General features: G+C 43.5%; 2 protein-coding genes across 6 annotated transcripts in view; one reads left to right on the top strand and one right to left on the bottom strand.

Annotated features, from left to right (window-relative positions):
• Positions 1-1,914: 1,914 nt before the first annotated feature.
• Positions 1,915-6,651, bottom strand: HNRNPA1 (heterogeneous nuclear ribonucleoprotein A1). Its single transcript, XM_038577848.1, has 10 exons — positions 6,384-6,651; positions 5,716-5,832; positions 5,262-5,408; positions 4,922-5,132; positions 4,731-4,823; positions 4,542-4,634; positions 4,206-4,280; positions 3,854-4,012; positions 3,137-3,292; positions 1,915-2,916 (listed from the first exon to the last, which is right to left on the bottom strand). Exons 1-10 carry the CDS (start codon positions 6,396-6,398, stop codon positions 2,861-2,863), a joined length of 1,122 nt encoding a protein of 373 aa, XP_038433776.1. The 5' UTR covers positions 6,399-6,651; the 3' UTR covers positions 1,915-2,860.
• A 397-nt stretch (positions 6,652-7,048) lies between these two features.
• Positions 7,049-26,810, top strand: part of CBX5 (chromobox 5) — a 37,548-nt gene continuing 17,786 nt past the window's right edge. The window contains exons 1-3 of one of the 5 annotated variants that reach the window (XM_038577844.1): positions 7,054-7,213; positions 12,126-12,228; positions 26,155-26,333. In XM_038577844.1, coding sequence (XP_038433772.1) covers positions 26,197-26,333 — 137 coding nt within the window. In that variant the 5' untranslated portion in view covers positions 7,054-7,213; positions 12,126-12,228; positions 26,155-26,196. Of the gene's footprint in view, positions 7,214-12,125; positions 12,229-24,034; positions 24,185-24,320; positions 24,426-26,154; positions 26,334-26,810 lie in introns of those variants that run through there. The other 4 variants (XM_038577847.1, XM_038577843.1, XM_038577845.1 and 1 more) reach the window with 4 other exon arrangements.

Below are 26,810 nucleotides of genomic sequence, written 5' to 3'. Positions count from 1 at the left end.
AAGGGGGGGGAGGGAAACAAGGAACAGAACCAAGTTACAAAGTATTTATTAAAAGTCCATTCACAAAACTGAATGATTAATTCAAGCTGCAGAGCAGCTAACAACTGCATGGCAGTGAAAATGAGGTGCATAGTGGCTCAGATTAAAGGTTGTCCTCATTAAGGATGTTCCTGCAAGGAAAAAAAAGTTATTAAGTGTTTACAGAAGCGCTTGAAAAATTCTACAATTATAGTCAGATTTAGTTTAATGGGAACCCAATTACTTTAAATACTTTTTGCTGGCTACGGCAGACAGATCCCATTTTTTGGGTTCCCAGGCACAATTTGTCATTCTCTACTTTGGCAATTACCAAGCACTCTTGCTGACAATTAAGTTTATAAAAGGCTTACCTTTTAGCCATAAATTTGTATGGATGAGTTTCTGAAAATTTTTTTTTTAAAGAGAGTTGATTAGCCTGGAGTAGCAGACTCCTCCCTAGAAAAGTAAACAACCTTTAGAACTAGCTTTTCTGAGACCAACTCCCAGATCAGGGTAAATCCCCCACCCCCCAAAATTAATGGTCCACCCTCCCTCCCACCATGTTTTGGGGAAGATTATAATGCATTACTTTGAGCCATTGTTTTAATGAAATGGGTTAAAGGAAGGTAGGAAATAAAATTAAAAGGGCAAAAATATATTGTCACAGTAGAATTAAGTGTTCACTTCCTTCATTTGGGAGCCAAGTCTAGGGTGTCCATTTAAAACAACTGATCTCCAGAAAAGCCAGTTCAGCTTAACTGGACTAGTTTTGGCTCAATATATTAAGGAAAATGTAACAGAAAACTGGAATTTAAGTAACACTATATGGATGTAAGTAAAATCTGTTCTTACCTACCAGCATAGCAATAAAACCTTTTCTCCTGGTTCTGACTGCTAGTCCTAAGAGTCAGGTGTGCCTTACTCTTGTCTGCCTCCTTTCTTGCGATGGTCACTGAAACTTCACTCCCTCCTAGCTTTCATGGAGCGTGCCGTGGCCTGCCCCTGGCTTATCTGTACTCCACATACCACAAGTGTCTACTCTCAGCTGTAGAGTGTCTGAGCTCGGAGCCATTCGCGCTATACTTGCTAGCAGTTCCTAGAAGCTGAACATCTCTCCTGGATCTTTAAAGGCATTGTCACGAATCCTGAGGTATCTGCAAACTCCCTCAATAGTTAAGGTTCCACCTGCCATTGCAAACTCAGCCAATATCAAACTCATGGAACTATCACCCATGCTTTCCCACCCTCCTCCCCCCCACTCCACACCCACCCTCCTCCCCAAACTTCCAAGTAACACACCCATGGGATGGAATACACAATCCTAGTGATAAACAATTCTCTATGCTACCAGGTACAATGGCACTGATATTGAGGGTACCAAAGGGAGGGCTCAAAAGAACCTATGTAACAAATAACAATGATTGGATATTAACTGTAAAAGGCTTTAGAAATCATTTTCTATACAATTAACATTTTAGGATGGTTGTGTGATGTACCATATTTAAAGGAAAACTGCAGTTAACGTGAATATAATAAGGTTCCTTGCCATCTGCAGAATTTTTATGTCCAAACAGGTTTAAGTAGTATGGGATTAATTTGTAAACCTCAATTACGGACCCACCCACCAGAACAAAATGTAACTGCTGTTTTCCTTTAATGTAAACCTGGTTTTGTATTAAAAATAAGATATTCTTACTGGTGCTGGTCAGTTTAAAAAGGTCTCCCAAACACTTCTAATCTGTGGACTTATGGGGTGGCATTAGCCAGCAGCTGGTTTCTATTCTCTGGCAGAGTTTTGAACTTGAATTGTGATAGAAGCATTCAACATTATGAGGGGTAGTGGGTAGGGAAAGTCCAAAGCTCTGCCAGTCCCAAATCCATACAGTTGCCATTCCATTCAAGAGAATATTAAATCGTTTATTGATTACACATGATAATGGACGATACACAAGCTTTAATCCCATCTATAATTTTATCTGATACCATAATTCAATTTAGATATATTGCATAGGATGTGCCAACAATCATAATAACCAAATAAACTCCAGGACTTTGCTTGGGTGACCCTTTTAACGGTGAACTCCAGGTCACAACACATTAACTGTCAGTTCAACCACACCAAGGTTTGTGGAGACAATGGCTTCTGTGCCCAAGCAGGTTGCAAATAAATTTCGAGTGGAACCTGGCATCACCCTGAAGGAATTCTAACTTCACACTGTTGGGGTAGTTTACCAAGATGGCTTCAGAGTAGACTAACTTTACACAGCACATTTAAAAAAAGACACATTTATTCAGCGTCATGATCAGACTATTACATTTAGCAATCAACAGCATGGGTGCAAAAAAAAAAATCTACATTAAAACCCTTTGTTGGAATGCTTTACACTTTCCACAGAACAGAAACTAAAATAACCTGTTATACAATTAGTCACAAATACAGTCCTCGAGTTTTTTGCCCATACACATGAGTATTGTCTAAAACATGTCTTCTTTGTAGCAGCTAGGCCCTGCCACCACTGTGCTTGGCTGAGTTCACAAATCTGTTGTAACCTGTAGCTTCCCTGTCACTTCTCTGGCTCTCCTCTCCTGCTAAGCTTTGTTTCCTGTTGAACAATATGGAATAAAGTTGTTAATCTAAACATATTAAGACTCAAGGCTACAATCCAATAGCAAGTTTTGTTTCCCACAAATTTTGCTGATCTGAATATTAACATCCACAATTTTACTGCAATTATAATGTTAACTATGTTGCACTGCTCAGCTACATTAGGGTTACTGGGTTCATTATCATTTACAAAAATTAACTTAAAACATAAAAGGGTGTTTACTTACCTGGCAGTAATTAAAACCTTCTGCCACTGCCATAGCTGCTGCTGCTGCTGGAACCGCCATAGCCACCTAAGAACATAATTTGCCCCTTTAAGCTTTGGAAGCACCAACAGAAAGATTTTTTTATATAAGGGGCAGTAAAATTTCACAAATTTTCAGGAGTTTGAGCTCACAAGACTTTCCCAATTTGATTGCAAATTGCCTGTCACTTAAATTTCCTAAAGGCTTTTAACATACTCTACTGGTATTATAAATACTGAACGCTCCCAACAGCGCATATAGACAATACCTTGGTTTCGTGGTTTGGCAAAGTATTGGCCTCCACCACCATAGGGGCCAGAGCTTCTGCCTCCAAAATTTCCTCCTTTCATGGGTCCAAAATTTGAGGATTGATTGTTGTAATTGCCAAAATCGTTATAGCTTCCGCCACCTCCAAAGTTGCTTCCTAGGAATGGAAAGAGGGCCTGTTACTTGAAGATGGTAGTTCTGAATTCTATTTAGTGCTCATAACAAAAAAAGCTGCAGGATCTGCTTTGCCTTCCTCCCAAACTCTGGTTGCTCCAATTACCTATTTCATCCTTTTACTGGGCAAGGCACTAAGTTGAATAATCCAGTGTTTTTAAAAAGATTCACCCACAAATTATCATGGCATTAACAGATCGTATTCTCTAGCCTCGAAGGCTTGTACCCATCCAGGGCACTGCAAACACAGGCTGGATCTATCAACCAAGTGCCTAAGATCCCAAAGGAGTCATATACTAAATCCTGCTGGAAACTAATCTAATTCTGATTAAAGGCACCACTATCCACTTATCCATCTATCTTATTTGGGAGTGAGGCGGCCCCAGCTTAAAGCTAGGAGGAGGTAGCATTAGCAAGCCCATTAAAAAATACCATGCATCGTACCACATGATGCTTTTTAAGAGCATTAAATCCCCTTAGGGACATAAACTCTAAAGGGCTAATCTAGCTTTTGCACCAAGTACTTGGATCACTGGATACCTACCACTACCACCGCCATAGCCGCCTCCGCCTCCTCCGTTGTTATAGCTGTCATAGCTGCCACTCCCGCCATAGCCACTGCCCTGGTTTCCATAACCCTGTCCACCACTTCCATAGCCTCTGCTTCCTCCAGAGTAACCAGGGCCGCCTCCTCCATAACCACCTACAAGAATACAATTCTTCTCAATAAGACAAAAGTATTTCACAGTCAAAACCTGTGCAAGTGTAATGCCTAAAAGCCTGCTCACAGCATGCTGTTATCAGAGCTGTTTATCATGCACTAGTTTAGCTCTACTAACCTAGTCTAAAGGTTGCCAAACGAAACTCCACCTATATATTCCTTAAAATAAACTTACCGTCATTACCAAATCCGTTATAGCCATCCCCACTGCCACCATATCCACCACCACCTCGACTGCCACCGAAGCCACCTGAAAGAAAGTAGAGTTTTAAACCACCATGAAGTGTACAGAGTATACGTGTTCTATGTTGTTTTAAAGTAGAATTCTATAAAGATACTTCCTGTGCTACAAAAATGATCCCAATGTTGATGATTTAACTTTCTGGTTAGTAAAAAGCCAGATCTACACTTGGATAAAATTTAAGCCAGGAGTTAATCTGCTGCAGAGGAAAAAGGGACCTGGGGATAATCAAAGTATAAATTTATTGTTAACTTTGAGTGGTAAACTTACCTCGACCACTGAAGTTCCCTCCACGACCAAAGTTGTCATTCCCACCAAAACCACCTCCACGACCACCACCAAAGTTTCCAGAACCACTTCGGCCTTAAAACACAAAAGTTTTAAATGTTACATTATACGGATTGGAGAATCACTCAGTTAATTAATCCTCACGTGCAAGGATTAACTGAACAAACGCACCTCTTTGGCTGGACGAAGCACTAGCCATCTCTTGCTTCGATAGGGCTTTCCTTACTTCACAGTTGTGGCCATTCACAGTATGGTATTTTTGAACTAAAAAAAAAAAAAAAATTCCAAGAGAACATGACCTCAGGCTTTAGAACGTAACATGGATTTCAGAAGCCGTAGCAAAGAGCATGCCCGACACTTACTGACAATCTTGTCTACAGAGTCGTGGTCATCAAAGGTCACAAAAGCGAAACCTCTCTTTTTGCCACTGCCTCGGTCAGTCATGATCTCAATCACTTCGATTTTCCCATACTGTTCAAAATAATCTCTTAGATGATGTTCTTCAGTGTCTTCTTTAATGCCACCGACAAAAATCTTTTTCACAGTTAAGTGGGCACCGGGTCTTTGAGAATCCTATTGTTGGGGGGGGGGACGGGACGGACACAATTCCGTTATTTACACCGACCAAGCCACCCCTAACCGCGAGGTCCCCTTGGCGGCCCGCTTCTGCGTCTGCCCAGGAAAGAATAAACCCTCACTCACTTCTCGGGAGACAGCCCTCTTTGGTTCCACGACTCTTCCGTCCACCTTGTGCGGCCGGGCGTTCATGGCCGCGTCCACCTCCTCCACGGTGGCGTACGTGACGAACCCAAAGCCTCTGGAGCGCTTGGTGTTGGGGTCTCTCATTACCTGAAAGGTGAGCTCCCTGAATACTGAGGAGAACCCCGGAACTTCTCACGCTGAGTTACAAATTAAAAAAAGAAAAAGAAAAAAAAAAAAAAAAAGAAAAGCGCGCCCCCTCCCCCCCCCCCCCGCCCGCCCACGAGGCCCTCCGGCTCCCCGGGGCCGCCACACGTGCATCTCCTCCCGGGAGCGCCTCCGCGGCTGGGACCACCCCTTCCGGCGCCGGCCGGCTCTCCGCCCCAGTCCCGTTAACCGCCGTCGGAGCGGCGGAAGCCACCTCGCTCCCGGGCCCTCCGTCTCCGGCACGTCTTACCACACAGTCCGTAAGCGTCCCCCATTGCTCAAAATGGCTCCTCAGACTCTCATCGGTCGTTTCGAAGCTCAAACCTCCGATGAAGAGTTTCCGCAGCTGCTCGGGCTCTTTGGGAGACTAGGAGCGGGGACACAGCTCGTTACGTGGCGCGCCCAACGCCCAGCCCCGTCCCGTTGGGAGGAAAATCCTAGACAGCAGCGTTACAAGGCACGTATTGTTCCCTCGGGTTACGGGAGGCCACGTGCTTCTCCCCTCGGGGGGGACCGAGCGGTGGGGGCTGGGAGGCCGCGGGCGCATGCGCCCCGACTCTCCCTCCGACGCACGCGCAACAAAAGGACTCGGCTGGACGGACGCCGAAGCGGCGGGGAACTACGGCTGCTCCGCAAGAAACTCGCTCCCGGAGACACGATCAAACAAAACCCGTCGAATGCGCCCGCGAGTTCTGCCGGGAGGGCGCAGCCCGGCGCCACAGCCAAGCGCTGCAGGACGGCGGCCTCATGGCGACGACGAGGACAAAATGGCGACCTCAACTTCGGGAGGGGAAGGCCCTGGCGGCCCCCGAAGGGCTGCCGAACGGGCTGGCGCGAGCGGCCACGCCAGGCCGCGTCCTACCGGCCCCAGGGAAGGAGTGAGGAAGGAAACTAGGCGGGAGACAGCGTGTTACTCACCTCTGACTTAGACATGACGGCGGTGGGAGGGGAGACTTTAACGATGCTTACTCGGCGGCGTCCAGGGGCAGAAAGGAGTAATCTAACGAACGTATCTGCCAGCCTACCTTCGGCCTCGCTTTTTTATCCCGCCTCCTCGCTTTAGGCATTGGTAGACTCCGCCCCTGAGCGTCTCTGATTGGATGTTTGCGATAGCCTCCCCCTGCTATTGGTCTATAGCCCCGCACTGCTGCGCAACGTCATCCGCTTGGGCGTTCTACGCAGGCTCCGCCCCTTCAGGTCTATTGGTTCCCGGGTAATATTATTCCTAATTACTGTGATTGGCTCGTCAACCAGTCATTCATATTTGAACGAACCTAAGGTATTTAAATGAATTTTCAATCCATTCCGCCCCGAAATTATGTTCCGCTCAGTTGGCGAAGCACGGTAAATGCTAATATATTACGAACGAGGTTATCAGGTGATTTTTTTTTCTTTTTTTTTTTTTTTGCAAACGACCGCCCGCCGGGCGCATGTGTAGTAAAATGGCGAGTTTACGCAGGCGCACTAACCAGTTCCGCTCGGCGCTTGGAGCACGTGAAATGGCGGGCGGGAGACGGCGGCGACTCTACGGCGCCTGCGTCGTGGCGGGAGTCGCGCCCCGCTCTGCGCAGGCGTAATGGGCGGAGAAAGGGTCCGGTCGCAGGATTGGCCGCGCAGGCGCAGGGAAGGATCCGTTTTGGCGGGCGGTTGGCGTTGCGCAGAAGGCGGCGGCGGCGGCGTCCCGTGGTCCGGCCTCGCCACAGAGGAACAGGGGAGGCGTTGGCGCGAGTGGCCGGTCTCGATTCCGGGTAAGCGGCGGATCGTCTCGCCTACTCATACGAGGTGTTGAACTGACTCCAATTGGGCCCGTTATTGTGTGAAATGAATGGAGCGCGGGGTGGGGGCTCGTAAAGGGGGAGCGCTGGGTTCAGCCAACCAATGGACGGCGGGGGCGGGATGTCTGCCGGCCGGGAGTGCCGTGGGGCTCCGCGGCCCGGAGTCTGACTGGCTTGCGCGCGGGCCAATCGGGTCCGCCTTTGCCGCCGACGGACGGGCCCTCGGGCCCTCGGGACGTGGGGGCGGGCCCTGCGCCCTGAGCAGCGTCCCGCCGAGCCAATGGGCGCCGAGCGCGCCGTAGGTTGGGCTCCTCGGAGGCGGCGGGCGGACTCCGAGGGGGAGGCCCCGCTGTGGAGCCGGCGGCGGGCGGCCTGCGGACGGCGCCCGGGCGGGTCGCCCAGTCAGCGGTGCGGAAGCGGGAGGCCTCGCTGCGGGCTGTGGAGGAGCGGGCGGGAGGGCGCGGGGGCGCGGGGGCGCGCGTTCTCTCCACAGTGGCCGCCGGCGCCCGGCGCTCGGGCCTTCACCCCACACGCGTTTCCGGTAGGGAGACCCTGACTCTGTGGCGTGTCGCTTCGGCTTCGGCATAACCGCTCCACGCGCTCGCGCACGCGCACGCGCACACGCACCCCGGGGCTTCTGGTCGCCCCGCGCGTGGAGGCTCCCAGGGGAGCTCGGCCGGTCGTCGGGAACCCGCTTGGCCGGCAGCGTCCGCGCGCATCGGAACAAGAGCCGCTGCCGTCGCGGACAGGCGCCGACCCACGTGTGCGCGGAACGCCGCGGCCTTCCCCGGACCGGTGGCGGATGCTCGTGAGCCCGCAGGAGAAGTGTGGGAAGGGCCGCCTCCCGCCGTGCGTCCGTGTCCAGGGCCCGGGTGGGATCCGGGCAGGTGGCGTCCCTCCCGCTCAAGTCCTTTCAGGGATCGCAGTTTGTGACTCGGTGAAGATGGGAAAGGCAGCCCTCGTGTTTCCAGGCACGATCCCCTGCTCCTCCCCTCCCCCTGTGTCATCCCTACACCACGAGAGAGTGCTGTCCTCCCCCCCCCCCCCCCGCCCCCCCGCGCGCCGGCGGAACTAACACGGTGATGCTCAGAATAAAAACACAATTTTAAAAACTTGACTTTCTTTTGTGTACTTAGTACCTGCCAGGGAGACGCTGTGCTAAGTAAGTAAACCCTTTACACGCATCATCTGTGTTTCCACGCCTTTACCTCAGTCTTTTTTTTTTTTTTTTTTACCTCAGTCTCTTCTGTGAACTTTTGTATCTTTCTTTACACCATTAAAAGGTTTCTTTCCTTTTTTTTTTTTTTTCTTTTTTAAAGATTTTATTTATTCTTGAAACACACAGAGGCAGAGACACAGGCAGAGGGAGAAGCAGACCTCCCACAGGGATCCGGATGCGGGACTGGATCCCAGGACCCCGGGGTCCCGCCCTGAGCCCAAGGCAGACGCTCCACCACTGAGCCACCCAGGCGTCCCATCCATTAAAAAGTTTCCGAGACTCTTTCTGCTATTCCTCTAAGGATGTCTGAATTTTGACAAATTGCTTAACATGGATGATATTTAGGGTGTTAGGGGTAGGAGGACTCCTCCATCACCTGGATTATTCCATTGCCTTCATTGTATTTTCTTCAAAGTGTTTATTTTACAGGCACTGTAATCACCTGTTGGTAACACCCATTCAGCTGATTTGAAGATGTTTTAGTAAAAATAAAGACGTTTTCGTTACATAATGGTTATATCAGAATCTAAATTGCCCTCTTGATCAATGGCATAAGGTTATTAGAAAGATGTTTAGATGCTGTAATACGTTTAACTGTGTATGAAGGACACTTCTGATTATAGACCTTTGTGACATTATACAAAGGAAAGTTAATTTTAGTTGTCCATATAATGAAGACTGGAGAGATTTGTGTTTTCTGACACTTGCAAGAGGACAACTTGATTTCGTATTTCCTTATAAACTGTAGGTGTGCTAATCAGCTGCTTCTGCTGAGTTTATAAGAACTAAAGGGATCTAAATTACAGTTCTCCCTAATTTATTTAGGTTCAAAAGAAATAGTCTTGACTTACGGGATTTCTTACAGCACTATTGACATTTTAAGCTAATAAATGCATTTCACCTCCTCCCTCACACCCATTTGTGACTATCAAAATGTCACCACACATTGCCAGATGTCCTGGGGATGTCAGTGGTAGTGATGGTGGCGGTGGTGGTGCAAAATCTTCCTCGGTTGAAAACTGTTGATTTAGGGGTGCCTGGCAGGCTGGGTCTGAGGAATGTGACTCTTGGTCTCAGGGTGGTGACTTCAAGCTCCACGTTGGGAGTGCAGCTAAAGAATTCACTATTAATAAAAAAATTTAAAAAGCAACGTTGATTTAAGTTGACATGCTGGAGGTACCTGGCTGGCTCAGCAGAGGAGCATGCAACTCTTGATGCTCTCGAGTCATGTTTGAGCCCTACATTGGGTGAAGAGATTACTTAAATTTACAAAAATAAATAAAATGACAGATGCTAGAGTTGATAATCTTGTCAAAGTATTTTATTTTAATAATTGGAAATTAGTGGGAGAAGGTGAATGAAGTGTTTAGGAAGTAGCCTTTGATAAATGGATCGCTAAATCTTAATGGTAATCTCTTCAGATATAGAGAGCTCATCGTTCCATTGGATAGAAAGGAGAATTTCATTAAGTTTTTATTATTTCTTGCAGTGTAACAGGATTGTTTGCATCTTTTGTTTGACTGCCTAAAATAATGGAATGGTGGACCTTGGATTAGATGCATCTTAGATTCTTACCTGCTTTAAGCCTCTTTCCTTTACTGGGGATTCTTTTGGATCAGTGTGTCTCAAACTTTTGATCTTGATCGTTACTAGGCAATCTGTTTAACCCTGTACACAAAACAAGTTTTGTTATATAAATACGTGTGCAAAGCGCTCTGGTATTTTCTCATCTATAGTACACTATTTCGTTTTCTTAAAAATGCAGATCAGTTTTTGCTGATTTTGTGGCTGTGTTTGGGGAAAAAAGAGAATTGATCTGAAGAATAGGTAAACAAATCACGGCCCCTGGAGTATCTGAATGGATTTTGCCCATCTCCAGCCCCAGCTGTTTGGATTTATAAACAAAATTAACTGTGACCCCTTATCTGATGATTTTAATTTCAAAGATTTCAGGATTTTGACATAGGTTTCTTGGTTTACTGTGGTTTACAAGTACACATTGCTTTTTTGTGGATTCTCTTACAATGTTAGAGTTTTTTTTTTTAAAGATTTATTTTTATTTATTTATGATAGACATGGAGAGAGAGAGAGAGGCAGAGGGAGAAGCAGGCTCCACGCTGGGAGCCCGACGTGGGACTCGATCCCGGGACTCCAGGATTGCGCCCTGGGCCAAAGGCAGGCACGAAACCGCTGAGCCACCCAGGGATCCCCCCCCCTTCTTTTTTTTTTTTATAACAATGTTAGAGTTAATAGGTCTGATGAACATTTTTCTCCGGTGGGGAAATTTTAGTGGGTTATTTTTCATTGATGTTCTGAGACTATTCCATTGAAAATCTTTTTTTATTTTTTAAAATTTATTAATTTGAGAGAGAGCAAACCTGCATGTGTGCAGGAAAAGGGGGCTGGGTTAGGGGCAGAGGGGGAGAGAGAGAGAGAATCCTCAAGCGGACTCCCCTTGGAGGTGGATGCAGGCTCAATCTCAGGACCCTGGCATCATGACCTGAGCTGAAATCAAGATGCTCAACTGACTGAGCTACCCAGGGACCCCACACTGAACATTTTTTTTTTTTTTAAGGATTTTATTTATTCATGAGAGACAGAAAGAGAGAGGAAAAGACATAGGCAGAGACATAGGCCTAGGGAGAAGCAGGCTCCCTGCAGGGACCCAGATATGGGAGTTGAACCCAGGACTGCGAGAGGCAGACGCTCAGCCACTGAGCGACCCAGATGTCCCCCAAATCTCAAGTTTAGACTTATTTCTTGCCTGTGGAGAACCTGGTTTGGTTGTTCATTTGTACTGATCTTTTAACAATGCAAGATGTTTTGGCTGTGTTAGGAATTTAAATTTCGAGTACTTCTGTTTACAACTTAAATATTTACTTAAAAGGATAGTGTTCACTAAAAGGGAACATAACATATCTTCAGTGGTCTGTCTGAAAACCAGTAAGTAGAAAGCTATCTGGATAGCAGGTGAGCAGGATAATGTTGGGGCAACAAGAAAGAAAGAGAACATTACAGAGGCTGGATTTTTATATGTCTAGGAAAGTTTTGGTAGTTTTCAGAGCCCTTGGTAGAAGCTCTAGAAAAGAGAAAGGTATCCAGGGTATAGAGGCTTCTGAGGAAGATTAATAATTTTTACTTTTGTTTAGGTATTTTATTTAACCACACAGCATGGTTTATGGATCTTATGGAATAGCACATTTAGGGACGCCGGGGGTGGCTCAGCGGTTGAGCATCTGCCTTCAGCTCAAGCGTGATCCTGGAGTCCTGGGATCGAGTTCTGCATCGGGCTCCCTGCATGGAGCCTGCTTCTCCCTCTGCCTGTGTCTCTGCCTCTGTCTCTCATGAATAAATAAAATCTCAAAAAATAAATAAATAAATAAATAAAGGGAATAGTGCATTTAACAATCCTTGGTAAATAATTTCTTATGCCTTTTCTTGTTCTTTTGCTTAGTCTGTTTTTGTTTCCATTTATCTTACATGAAATTGGGTTTAGAGCTGTGTGCTGTGAATATTGATTTTAAAAGTAGTAAATTGCAATGTGAGATATCACTTGTAACTGGCTTGGTGTGGCTGCCGTTTATACATTGTTATTCATAAACTTGGACTCTGGGCAGTTACCTCTTTTCCCTGACATAAACTTTGATTTTCCTTTCCTTCTTACAGAGGATGCCTTTTAGCTGATCATTGTACTAATGGGAAGGAGTCCAGGTCATCCTGAGAAGAGTTGGCTTGTGCAGAGTCCAAGATACAGCTTTGTTGGATTTCTGTAAGCTACTCGAAGCCACATATTCATTTCTGATGACAACTTTACACTTGTGTTGGCAGAACACCCACAGCGACAACTGGTGCCTATGTTTAGTCTGTCCAGGAGCTCCACTAGCTAACATGTTTGGGGAAAAACCTACACTGTTCTTGTTAGCAGCTATGTAAATATTAGACCTTGCTGAGTTTGTCTTCCTGGATCTGCCAGGATTTGGGGGGATAAATTACAGTCTCTGGTTGCCTCAACTTACCCTTTGAAATCAGGGATTAAGGTTTTTAGGCATTCTTCTGGTTACTTGAAGCACAGTTTTTTTTTAGATCAGTAATTTGTTTTATATATGTCCAGTTTATGATTTTTAAAATTTTATTTCCCTTGTATGTTAGTTTCCTGTAGCTGCTAGAACAAATTACCACAACCCTAGTGGCTTCAAACAGTGGGAATTTATTCTTAAAATTCTGAAGGCCAGTAGTCTACAGTCAAGGTGCTGAGCCCCCTCTGGAGGCCCTAGAGTGGAGGCCCTTCCTTGCCTCTTCCAGCTTCTGATCGTTGTCAGCCTTATCTTTCCCTGCTCTGTCTTTGCATTGTCTTCTCCATGTCTCTGTCTCAGAACTCCTGCCTTTTACACGGATACAAGGAATTCTGTTTAAGAGCCAACCAGATACTCTGGGGTAAATTTCAGATTTCTTCTTTCACATCTTTTAGTCACACCTTTTGCCATATAAAGTAATATTCGTAAGCTCAAGGGATTAGGGCTTAGGTGTCTTGGGAGGGGAGCGGTCATCAGTCAGACCACTACACCCTAATTCTCCAATTCTTTTTTTTTTTTATAAAGATTTCATTTATTTATTCATGAGAACACACAGAGAGGAGAGAGAGAAGCAGAGACACAGGCAGAGGGAGAAGCAGGCTCCGTGCAGGGAGCCTGATGTGGGACTCGATCCGGGGTCTCCAGGACCACACCCTGGGCTGCAGGCGGCACTAAACCGCTGAGCCACCGGGGCTGCCCTAATTCTCCAACTCTTATCCAAGTTTATGTAATTTTTTTTTTAAAGATTTTATTTATTTATCCATGAAGGACAGAGAGAGAGAGGCAGAGACACAGGCAGAGGCAGAAGCAGGCTCCATGTACAGAGCCCGACGTGGGACCCGATCCCGGGACTCCAGGACCACACCATGGGCAGAAGGCAGGTGCTAAACCGCTGAGCCACCCAGGGATCCCCCTAAGTTTATGTAATTCAAAAAGAAAACTTACAGGGTGTCCGGCTGCTAAGTGTGTTAGACAACTGACTCTTGGTTTTGACTCAGGTAATGATCTCTGGGTCATGAGATAAAGCCTCATGTGGGGCTCTGTGTTTGGTGCAGAGTCTGCTTCAGATTCTTTCCCTCAACTCATGCAGCTTCTGTACATGCATGGGCACGCTCTGTCTCAAATAAAAAGAGTTTTTTAAAAAAGGAAAAAGTTACTTAATTTTTCTGGTTTCAGGAAAAGGTTATTTGTTTTTGGCAGAGGGGGAAGGAGAGGATTTTTTTTTTTTAAGATTTTATTTATTCATGAGAGTCAGAGACAGAGACATAGGCAGAGGGAGAAGCAGGCTCCCTGTGGGGAGCCCAATGCGGGACTCAATCCCAGGACCCCGGGATCAAAACATGAGCCAAAGGCAGATGCTACAGTCAATCATTGAGCCAACCAGGTACCCAGCATGGAGCCTGATAGGGAGCTCCATCTCACTACCCTGAGATCATGACCTGTGTTGAAATCAAGAGTTGGATGCTTAACTGATTGAGCCACTCAGGCGCCCAAAGGAAAAATTATTTTAAAAATGAGAGGCAAATGGAAATTAAAGTTTAGGAAACCTAGATTCTCTTCCCACTTATGTCTTTAACTACTGATACAACCTTAGGTAAGCCATTTGCCCTCTTTGGTCCCTAGTTTCTCCATCTTATATGGAAAGAATTGGTTAGGTGATTGCTGCTAGCCTTCTAGACTAAAGACTTTCATGAAATGATTCCTGAACTGTCTTGGATTTTGTTTTTGAAGTCAGTGATTTTAAATGTGAATGAAGAACTCATTCTAATATTTTGGGCCAGTATAGGCCTTTGGAGGTCTTGCCTAGGATTTGAGGACTGACTTGTTGGCTGGTTGTCAGATCCTTGGGGTATTAACACAGGATAATAAATTTGTTAATTGTATGTGGTTTTCTAAAAAGGGTGTAATGGATAGGTTGGGCCATTTTTCACTCTTATCCTAATGTATACTCTGGATTTCTTTTCCAGTAAGAGTAGTTTGTCAAAATTAAACACTGACACATTTTTCTACCTGAAACTAGGTCGTGGAGCTAGTTTAAAATTTTTTTTTTAAAGAGTCTATTTTTTTTAAATTTTTATTTATTTATGATAGTCTTTTTTTCCTTCCTCTTTTTTTTTTAAAATTTATTCATGATAGTCACGGGGCCGGGGGGGGGGGGGCAGAGACACAGGCAGAGGGAGAAGCAGGCTCCATGCACTGGGAGCCCGACGTGGGATTCGATCCCGGGTCTCCAGGATCGCGCCCTGGGCCAAGGCAGGCGCCAAACCGCTGCGCCACCCAGGGATCCCTAGTTTTAAATTTTTTCACATGCAGTCTTATTCTTCAGACTTAACTGAGTGCGTATTCTGTCATGCTTCGTTGCTAGAAACGACACTAGAAAACATGGGATTGAGATGGTGTTGTTGAAAAGACTATTCAAAGATCTGATTTTTTTATACACTGTCATTATTTATTTCTTACATGTAGAGGAGGAGGAACCAAATTGAATTCAAGTATTTCTCCGATTAAAATCTCCATTTCTTAGAATAAAGCAAGTTCACATCTGAGTCAGCAGGCATAATTATGTCGGAATAAAATGCCCTGCTAAAGAGGTCAACCAACAGGCTGGGAAATCTAGCTTAAGTTTGGTGTCTGAGGCAGATCCTTGAACTCCGTGTACATTCTTTCTCATCCCTAAATCAGTGAGACTCACTTACCTCACAGGAAGTTATGGAGGGTAATATACTGTTAATTTGTTCAGTATTTCACAACAATAAATCTAAGGATCTGATAAAACATAGGCAAACCCCATTTATATGAATAGCTGGAGACAAGCATAGATATAACTTACAGATAGTTCAGGAAATTCATTAGAGTTATTTTAACTTCCTTTATCATCAGACATCTTACCTTCTGTTTGCTGTATACTTTCCAAAGAGGTTTTTTTTTTTTTTTCTTCTTTTTCCATAACAGACACAGGAGGTAGGTAGGACAGATAGCTAACACCAGATTAGATGATAAAAGAATTCATCAAGAAGACATAACAACCCTAAGTTTTACACAACTAATAATAAAATTTCAAAATACATGAAAGAAAAAAATGTTGGAACTGAAATATATATATCATTATATTAACGTGTTTCTAAGTAACCCATGGATCAAAGAAGACATCCGAAAATTAGAAAATATTTTGAACTGAATAAAAATGATAACATGACCTTAAAATTTGTGGGATGTAACTAAGGCAGTGCTTAAAGGGAATTTTACTTATTTATTTTTAACGATTTTATTTATTTACTTGTGAGAGACACAGACAGAGGGGCAGAGACACAGGCAGAGGGAGAAGCGGGCTCTGAGCTATACGTAGGAATCCCTAAAGGGAATTTTATGGTATTAAATGTTTCAGGGGCACCTGGGTGGCTCAGTGGTTGAGTGTCTGCCTTTGGCTCAGGTCGTGATCCCAGGATCTGGAATCAAGTCCCAAGGGAGCCCGCTTCTCCCTCTGCCTGTGTGTCTGCCCCTCTCTCTGTGTCTCATGAATAAATAAATAAAATACATTTTTAAAAAAGGTACTAAATGGTTCAGTTAAAAAAGCAGAAAGGTCTAGAGTCCGTGACCTACACCTTTCTTTTTTTAACTTTTTTTTAAAGAGTTTATTTATTTATGAGAGAGACAGACAGAGAGGCAGAGACCTAGACAGAGGGAGAAGCGGGCTCCATGCAGGGAGCCCGACATGGGACTCAATCCCCGATCCCGGGATCACTTCCTGGGCCAAAGGCAGATGCTCAACCGCGGAGTCACTCAGGCGCCCAGGTGACCTACACTTTTATCTTAAGAACCCTAGGACAAGAAGAGCAAGTTAACCCAAATTACGTAGAAGAAAGAAAAATATTAAAAGCAGTAGGTAGTTGGTGAAGAATAAAACAAAATAGAGAAGATCAATGAAAGTGAAAGTTGGTTTTTGAAAAGATCAGTAGAATTAATAAACCAAGCAGATCTTAAAAAAAAAAAAAAACAAGCAGATCTGATGGGGGGTGTGGAAACACAAATGACTACTATCAGGAGCAAGAAAAGGGATATCACTACTGATCCTAGAGACATTGAAAAAAGTAATAAGGGAATATTACGAACAACTATGCCAGTACATTCCGTATCTTAGATGAATCGAATCACCTCCTTTAAAGACAAACTGCCAAAGTTCACTTCAGAAGAAATACAGAACCTCACTAGCCCCATATTTATTAAAGAAATGAAATTGGTAATTGAAAATGTTCTCCCAGTGAAAACTCCAGTCCTGGATGGCTTCACTGGTAAGTTTCACCAAATCTTTTTTTTTTTTTTTCTCTCTCTCCTTACCAATCCTTTAAGGATGAGGTATTACCAATTCTACAAACTCTTCCAGAAAATAGGTGAGGGAGGAGCGATTATTAAGGCATTCATTATTTTTAACTTCATCTATTATCAGGCAAACTTTTATTTCACTTATATGTATATATATATATATTTTGTTAAGATTTTTATTTATTCATGAGACACGCAGAGAGGCAGAGACACAGGCAGAGGGGGAAGCAGGCTCCATTCAGGGAGCCTGACGTGGGACTGGATCCCGGGTCTCCAGGATCATGCCCTGGGCTGAAGATGGGGCTAAACCACTAAGCCACCGGGGCTGCCCACCAAGATTTTAAGTCATCTCTGCACCCAAGCTGGGGCTCAAACTCACAACACTGAGATGAAGTGCTGCATACTTCACCGACTGAACCAGCCAGTCACCCGCCCCCCTTTATATTTTTAAGTGTTTCCCAGGTTTTTTTTCCTTCCCTTCATAGCAGACCTATAAGTAGGGCAAATAATACCATTAAGATGAAGTGAACTGTCTAGTTTGACCTTTCAGTGACCTAATTTGGGAGAGGACCACATCTTATTCCTAGTCCTGGATTTTTGCTACTGTTAACAAGTTGCCCCTTTAGTAGCTTTTTTGTAACAGGACTGTCCCTTTGGGGACAGGACTAACAAGTGCTGACTTCACCAAGGAGAAATCCTCAGCCCTTAAGTTGAAGACTGGGTTAGACTCAGTGCCCATGCAATAAATACCCCAGAACAAGGATTAGAAATGCAGTATCAATCATCCCTTTGGCATAGGATTTAAATTAGGATTGTGGTTGGAACGTGGACAAAAAGAAACCTCTTATTTGGTTTAAGGAACACATCAGAACACTCAGTGGAAGAGCTGGGTGGTCTGAGATTGGCTCTCTCTTTTAGCCATTAATCTGGTGGTGGCCTTTCTTTGCATTTAACTATCAATATATCTGAAGTGTAGAACACACTTTTATGATATTGTGGCATAGTAACTCACACTTAAATGTCAATAGAGACACTTGCAAAGACCTACAAGGTTCAATAATTTCTGGTGTGGGTTTGTTTCTCCTGTCATCACCCATTATGTATTTTTTTACAGCTTTTAAATTGCCACAGAGAGGAATTGGTCAGGATCATAATAGATGGCCAAGGAGCTGCCAAGGATACCGTTGCATGGGATGGGAAGAAGTTCAATACTGCCTTGATTTTATTTATCTAAATTGTAGGCTATGACTTCAATATAATTCATGTTGCTAATATACCAAGGTAATGACAAAGCACAAAATTATGCCATATATTGAAGGAATGCTCTCTTTTACTCCATGAAGTTTTTTACAGTCTGAGATATCTTTCTAACTCCAAATATATAAAAACTCCTTTTTTTTGTCAGCATGTATTAATCAGATTTTAGCATATTAACTTAAATTCTAGCATTTCAGCAGTTAAATTAGAGATATTTTGGAAATTTTTTAGTTTATGGTATTCAAATGGATTTTTTTTTAAGAAATTTTATTTATTTATTTGACAGAGAGTGAACATAAGCAGTGAGCTTGATGCGGGGTTAGATCCCAGACCCTGGGATCATGACCTGAGCTGAAAGCAGACACTTAACGCACTGAGCCACCTAGGTGTCCTTATGCAAATTAGTTTTTATGTGTTTTGAATGTCTTCTCTAAACTAAGCCTATCAGAGGGACGCCTGGGTGGCTCAGTGGTTGAGCATCTGCCTTCAGCTCAGGATGTGATCCTGGGGTCCAGGACCCACATCAGGCTCCTTGGAGGGAGCCTGGTTCTGCCTCTGCCTGTGTCTCTGGCTCTCACTCTGTCTCTCATGAATAAATAAAGTCTTAAAAAAAATAATAAACTAAGGTTATAAATTGTCTGGCATAGCAGAGGCTTTTCCTTAAATTAGAGGATCTGTTGGAGTAACCTTAAGGGGTCTTTGTAACCCAAAATCTGTACAAGCTGGATGGTGCCAGATAAAGCACTATGTCTTAATTTTATGGCTCTTTGAAAAATACGACCAGAGATACTTTAGTTCTCTTTTAACCGTTCTGTATTTTGTGAACATGCTCTGCCATAGTGGTATGTAAAAATCTAAGATTCACAGTAACTACTCCGACATGACTCTAACCCATTTTTCTTAACATTTATTTATGGTGAAATTGCCAGGTTCTTCATGAAAGGTGACTGGATCTCCTAGTTCATGCTTCACATTTAATTAAGAGAGGAGTGGTTGTGAGAATCACACCCATATGAGACTGGTGCCTTCAGAGTTCAGTCCATTGCAAGGATGGAATTGTTGGAAAGCACCATCTGGAAGACATTTGCCCATAGTGATGCCAAATTATCTACTTTCTCATAAATCTTGGAACAATTGGATATCTAACCTTGCCCAGTGATGGATTTAGGTGTGGCCTAACTAAATTTAAAGACGACTGACACTTGAGAGAAGAAATTCAGTAGATTTTAATAAAGGACAGAAAATCCCATTTAAAATTATTTTGTGGGATTGTGTTCTCATAATAAGATTTCAAGAATTTGTGTTACTGCTAAATATGCCAGTGAACCAGACTGATAACTTTAAGCAGTTCTGAGAATTGCTACAGTACACATTCATTTAGATTTTTTAATGGTGGTCAGAGCTTGGAGGAGAGTACAGCTGAACAAAATTTATAAGGCAGTCTTTATCTCTATTTATAATGTATATGTTTTAATCTAAAAGAACAAAAGCTTCTTTGCTCCCTGGAGCAGGAGGCTTGGATAATCAACAAACAATACTTTGCCCTAGAATAATTTTGTGACTGGTTGAGGCAGTGCTTTGGCCTGATTTTTAAAGAATCACAAACTGGAACTGCACTAGCCAAAGGGAGAGCATTTCCTCTCTCCACACTCCTTTCTATTAATAAAGTTTGTGTTGTCTATATGTGGCTTGTTAATGATAGGGGTGTTAACGACCACAGTTAATCTTCCTCCTCAACTCTTTCCTAATCCAGTCTCTTAAATAGACATTTAAAAAGCTTTTAACTCCTCTTGAATTGGGTGCTCATGGGCTTTTGGTGGAGGTGGAGTGATAGTTATCAGCCCATTTAACAAAACCTGAGACAGCCAGGACAGCTGTAATGTGTATCTCTATGCTGTGTTTTTGTTAAAATGCCACATGGCTAATACTTTGGAAATCATAAATCTAGTAGAAGAAAACATTTTTATAGAGGGTATTTTAGTTTTATGCTATGTGTGTTACAAACTTAAAATCATTGGTGCTGCTAGATCCATAAAGAACAAAGAATATAGACCAGATAAAAATGGTTCTGTAAATTTGGTTTCTTTTCATCTGTTTTATTTATTACAATAAGGCTATATAGAGGACGCCCAGAAGACGGTGCTGTAGCTGACAAGCTAATCTTCACTTAAGCCACTAACTTTCCCAAAGCTCCTTGGAGGAGAAATGGGAATGTCTCAAGCCTGGGCCAACTGAAGTCACTCATCAGCAGAATATTTAATTAATACATGTGACAGGGAGCTTTGCATATGCCCTCACACCTTTCCCGTCTTTAGAATGCCTTTCTTCCTGGAGAATTTTGCCTTCTTACTGGGCTTACAGATTTTATACTGAAACTCTAAAATAGGGGTGCCTGGCTGGCTCAGTTGGTAGAGCATGTGTCTCTTGATCTTGAGGTTTTAAGTTTGAGCCCCACAATGGGGTAGAGATTACTTAAATATAAAATCTTTGGGGTGGGTGTCTGGGTGCCCCAGTTGGTCAAGCATCTGCCTTTGGCTCAGGTCATAATCTCAGAGTCTTGGATGGAGCTCTCCCTTCCCACCCCATTGGATTCCCCGCTCAGCAGGGAGTCTGTTTATCCCTCTCCCTCTGCACCCCCTCCTCCCCCTGCTCATGTTTGTTCTCTCTCAAATACATACATACATACATACATACATACAGTCTTAAAAAAAGAAACCCAAAATCTTTGGGGAAAAAAAGAAACTCTAAAATGAAGAGAGAGCTCACTGATTATGTGTTTTGACATTTGGTCTGACTACCACTTCCAAATAGTTCAGTGGGTGGTTCAGTGAAGCAGTTTACCAGTTGGTTTTCATTACTTTTTTAAAAATACAAAGCAAGCTCAGAGAAAGATTTAGAATTATGTTGTATATATACTTTTTCTCGTAAGTAGTGATGAAAATAAAATGTGCTACACCAAGATCTAAGAAAAGACACCAAGACAGCTGGCATTGCAAAGTAGTGACTGGAGGGACTAGAGCAGAGCCTGAACTGGACAAACAGATCCCAGAAACCCTGTGTGGGTGATTCTGTGATTCCAGGATTGATAAATGCAATCCATTACCTCTGTTGTTCTGGATTGCCCCAGTTTTCTCTAATGGCCTAAATTCTGGGGACTGATTTTAATGGTTCCCCCTCCCCCCCTTATACTGAGTGGGATTTTTTGGTCTCTCTTCTTTCTGCTTTGCTGCCTCACCTCTTCCCCCCTTTTTTTTTCCTGGAAGATTTATCTGTTAAAGAAGTCTCCTGTCATCGACTTGGAATGTGGGTTCTGACTGTGCCTGACCACAAAGCTCTTTGATGTTTTTCCAATGCTGACTTCTCACCAGATCCCTGGTTTAGGTTTTTTTTTGCCCAGCCATCGGAGGCCTGTAAGGTGAATTTGCCTTGTATCATTGATACGAACAGTTGGTGGGGCCTGTTCTTTTCTCATGTCCTGATGGGCAGTTGAATTGCTGGCATCTGTCTATAGTTGTTGATGCCTTTACCAGTTACTGTGTGTAGTCAAGAAAGGGCTGAGAGCTGTTATGCCCGAGAGACTCTAGAAACCTGAGAAGCTGCTTACCCCTTCCTATGGAGATTTCCACAAGGATAGGGTTGCGCTCAGAGGCTCATCCTCTCTTCCTTCGTCATGGTATCGGGATTCTACCTTAATCACTCCATCATCCTGCCAGCCATGTCTCATTTCTCCTACTTGAGTGCTCCCTCCTCTCAAGCCCAGCGTGAACCACCATTCTTGATGCTTTATCTGGTCCAGGCGCTGGTCTTAAATTGTCCGTCTGGCTTTGTGTTTCATTTGACCCTAATACTCCGGGTCGCAGTGTCTAAAAGAGAATTATATCCCCTCCAATGTCTGAGTGCATTTCTCATTTCTTACTGCTGCTCCTGAGCAGATCTGTAACTTCAAGGTTAAGATAAGACACATTCCATCAGAACTATGTCGTCATCCTTGCCAGCTTCTGATCTGTGACTGTCCAGGAGATTTACAAGACAGTTGCGTGCCATTCTTTACAGAATATTATGGTTGGACTCTGACTCCTGGCATCAGGCCCAATTTGATTTGTCAGCTGTTACAAAACCCATTTCCCAAAGAGAAAGGGACCTTAGCTGGGTGCCCTTTAGGTAGTTCTTAAGGAGTGGGAAGGAGGAAATTGATCTGACATTATTTCCGGATGCTTTAGGGAAGGGGTAGACACCAGAGTGTCTTTCCTTTGTGGGTTTTACTTTTCCTTTTTTCTGAAAGGTTTCACCAAAATATTAATGTTGCTGTCATCCTTTCCTGTCCTTTATCTCTTCACAGAATTACTGTTAGTCTTTTCATTCTGCTATCTCCAGTGCTTTTGAGTTTTAAGGAGTAAGAATAAGTATTTTTACCCTGAAGAGAGAATGTACCTGCTGCTTATTCTCTGAAGCTTTATTAGTTTACTGGTGCCTAGTTTAATAGCTACTTCTTTCTTGCTATCTACTAACATGTTGAGCTGCAGGAGTTACTGCATGTGATAGGGTTTAACGGCTTAGGAATTTGGAAGGTCAAGTATTTCCTGCTGCTGTTGTATTTGGCCCTATATTTTTATAAAAGCTTCTCTTTGGGGGACTTACCAGCTCTTTCGTCTCTTTATAAACTTCCCAAGGAGGTAGGCCATGGGGATTTGGCCCATTTTAGTGATTCTGGGATTAAATCTCAAATTATTTACTCAAGATCACACATGGCAAGTTAATCACAGAGTTGGAACCCTGATCTAATTCCTTTGGCATTGTTTTTATATCCTTTAATTACAAAAAGTATTAAAAAGTTATAGGAAAAAGTCCAAAAAGGCAGTTTTTACCCAAACATTTTCTGACAGTTCCACTCAAATTTCAGGAAACCTTCTGTAGCTAAGAACTGTCTACTTTACTTTTATACCTTAAAATTTCTTCTATTTCATAATTTGTTATTAATCACTATTTTCTGCTTTTTCCTCAGTTGGGTTCTTTGCTTTTGATTATCCCTTTTTCTTACTCTCCTGTGGCAGCAACCTCTGGCTCTAAAGACCTGAACTGTAAAGCAGAAGGCTCTAGAGCTCTTGAAAATGTTCTTTAGGGTCAAGAGAGAAGAAACTTTATGGGACTGCAGGTCTCTAAGTAGCTCTTTTTCTTTATCTCTATCATCCTTTATTTCAGGTATTAGGGATTATTGATACGGAGTTTTAAATTATTATATCTTAATGCTTCAGGTGGGTAGTAGTTATTTGAAAATTTGTTTCATAATGTTACAGTCACAATTAATGAAAAGTGGTTTTAACTCAGTAACAGTTGTGGCTGAACTGTTCTCCCCTCTTTTTTTAAGAACTACATAAGGATTACATTTTTTTTCCTACCTGTTAATTTCGGTGGATAGGTTCTTTAATAGTGCTTCAAGTGTCTGGATTGTGTTTCTGTATCTAGTAATCCCTCAAAGAAGGAAAGTTGTATAGTATCCTGAAATACTTCCCTTCCCCCCCTTTCCTGCTATCCCCTCATCCCCCAAGCAATTTTAATTAACTGTTCAGTGACAGATGGCAAAAAAGGCCTTATTTAAAGTGCTTCTGGTGGGCTGGGTTAGGGGTGAGTGGTTTGTACTGATCCTGTTGTAGAAGGGCCTAGCTTTTCCCCTCCCCCTTCTAGTTGAGCTATAATCCTGTTAGATGATCTTAAAATGCTATTGATTAATTCCCAGTGCTCTTAGAGGAATAAGCACAGGTTTTGGGTTTAAAACGCAAGAACCAATTCCCTTGAGCTCTGAATGCCTTTGCTTTGAGACCAAGGGAGTACCTTCCAACTTCTCCACCCAGTCTTCACTGAAAAGGAAAGTTAAGCCTTTTAACTTTTCCGTTTGCCTCTCCCCCCCCTTAGTCTAGTACTGCTGCCAGTTGCCATGGCAACGGGCTGGGACAGCTGCGCAGTGGCTCCCAGGCAGCTGGGTGGGGGCGGGGGAGCTGCCAGCCCGCCAAGCCCCAGACCTGGGAGGGGAGGCCCCTCCTGTTAGCCCAGAGGGAAAGAAAGAACTGGGGCGATCCGGTAGGTAAAGGAGGGAACCCCCATTCATCTTCTACCTTTGGGGTTCCTCTTCTGCATGAAGGTATAAAGGGAGATTTTCTTCTTTCCTCCCTCAAACTGAAGAACACATATGTAAATCCTTGTTTTTCCTCGTGAGGCAGGGGAGGCCATAGCCACAATGCTTAACTGCATGCATCTAACCCGGGGCTGGTTTTAACCCCAGCGCTCTGACCTAAACAGCTCAGCTCCCGGAAATTCCAAGGTGAGTGGGGGTGGGGGTGGGGTACTCTCCCTGGAATATGACATTTCCTGTCTCTAGTGAGGTTAGAGGCTGTTTTTATTTTAAATAAATAAGATTTTTTTTTTTTTCTTGAAGCTTAGGACTCTCTTCTAAATTCATGGAAAAAATATTTTGAAACTCCTGTCTACATTCTCCCCCTCCGTCCCCTTTTCCAAGTAAAGTACTTTAATAAAAACTTAAGTTTTTTTTACAGGGCAGTAGTGGATACAGACAGTATTTTGGGTGGGCAGACCTATTGCTAGTAGGTTCTAGAGATATGGTTTCCAACTAGATGTTCTTGGAATAATTCCTTAAATTTTGCTAACTTGAAGTAAATTGATAAATGCAACTTTTTATGTTACTTGACTTGAACACAGTTCTGAGATTAGTAGTGGTGGCCTTTCCTGTTCCTGGGAGTCGTCTTCTAGTCAGGATGGAAATATTTTTAGAGAGTGCTGAAAAAAATCCTTTAAGCTTACAGAAAAATAAAAATGGAGTTCAGCTAAGAAAACAATTCCTGCTACTCTATATTCCAGACTGTAGGCACCATTTAACATGGTTAAAGAAGAATTCTTAAAAATGATTATGGAGACGACAATGTGGGAATTTAAAAAAACTAGATTCTGCGTTGAGTACCCCCTGGTTGTGCATATTTCTGAGCTTAACTCAATTTCCATTTGTGTTGCCTTGCTTCAGCTTTCCTTGGGCCTATGAATGGTTCCTCTGTGCTTTGAGGCTTCATGTTGATGTGAGTTTGGGGCCAGACTTCTTTCTTTTTCCTCCTCTTCTTCCTTTGGCCCAAAGTCAACTCCAGTTAAGAGAGGTACCTCCTCAACTATTTGGATTAGTTGAGCCATGAGAATTACTGAACAATCCAGTAACTAATTTTTATTTTTTGGACTAAAATTTTTTTTCTCTCTCTGCCTCTCTCCCATCCCCAAGTGAAAAAGGTGGCTTAGTGTATCTGAGATGCCAGCCTTGCTTTTGTGAACTGATGGGTGCTCTGTAGGGACAAGCTCAGTTTGTTTAAGGGAGAGAGAGATATACCAAGTCCCTGAAGACAGTGGTAAAAGATACCTGAGCTTGCTAAGAGACTAGACAAGATTCTCTGGGCTGAGGTTACATTTTGGAGCTTTTTTTTTTTTTTTTTTAAGATTTTATTTATTTATTTGGGAGGGAACATAAGAGAAGCAGGGGGAGGGGCAGTCTACCTGCTGTGCAAGGAGCCTGACTACAAGAAGTCCTGGGATCATGACCTGAGCTGAAACCAACTGAGCCATCCAGGTGCCCCTCTTTTTTCGTTTTTATGAAGAACCTTATTCACTTCATAGGGAAAGGTTTTAATTCTATCACTGTTATTTTAACTAATAGTTTTCTGCATTTATTTGAGCTCCTGGCTTGTAAAACAGTTATAGAAGTACTCAGGAGTAATATACCACACCACTTGTCTTTGGAATCTGAAATTAGAGAAGTTACACAGTTGTGTCTATAATAATGATGTTGGCCTTGTGAGCTGATAAGAAAGTTGTGGTTGGGAAAGTGGTGATTGACCCATTTTTTGCTTATATTCTTAGGACTCCTCTAGAATGCATCAAGACCCAAGAGAAGGGTACATGGCAACTTTGTGTTATACCCCCTGCGTTCCATCAAGAAGAGACAAAGTTTTAACTTCTTGCATGGATTCTGACCATACTGTCCTTCCTATTTGCAGGAACCCGGTGGCCTTAGTCCTTCAGGTGGAACAGCTTGCGACATGGGAAAGAAAACCAAGCGGACAGCTGACAGTTCTTCTTCAGAGGATGAGGAGGAGTATGTCGTGGAGAAGGTGCTAGACAGGCGTGTAGTTAAGGGGCAAGTGGAATATCTACTGAAGTGGAAAGGCTTTTCTGAGTAAGTGCTTCTTTTAGGCCTTAGGACTCTGTAGAGGTGGACACCTTTTTTCCTTCCCCATGAGCCACTGCCGTCTTTGTCTTTTTCCCTCCTCACTTGCACTCCTCCTGAGAGTTTGAAGACGTAGCAATAAATTAAAGAGTCTCCTCTCCCTTGGAGCTGGTGTTTTAATGATAACGCTTTTGAGAGAGAGTATAATGAATTGGCTAGGTGCATAGACATGGAGCCAGATTGCCTAGGTCCAGATTTTGTTCCACCACTTGTGAGCTGGGTGACTTTGGTTTAGTTCCTTAATCTTTTTCCTCCTCAAAAAAACAGGAATAGGAAATGGTACTTGTCATAGGGATGTTGGGTATATGTAGAGCCTGACAGGTAAGCTTAATGTTAAGTATAAACTGTTACTGGAGCACCTGGCTGGCTCAGTCAGTATAGCATGTGACTCTTGATGTCCGGGTTGTGAGTTGGAGACCCACATTG

This window comes from Canis lupus, chromosome 27, assembly GCF_011100685.1.
Source record: "Canis lupus familiaris isolate Mischka breed German Shepherd chromosome 27, alternate assembly UU_Cfam_GSD_1.0, whole genome shotgun sequence".
NCBI classification, from domain to species: domain Eukaryota; kingdom Metazoa; phylum Chordata; class Mammalia; order Carnivora; family Canidae; genus Canis; species Canis lupus.
The sequence above is the reverse complement of the archived record's forward strand: the minus strand, read 5'-3'. Positions and strand labels throughout refer to the sequence as shown.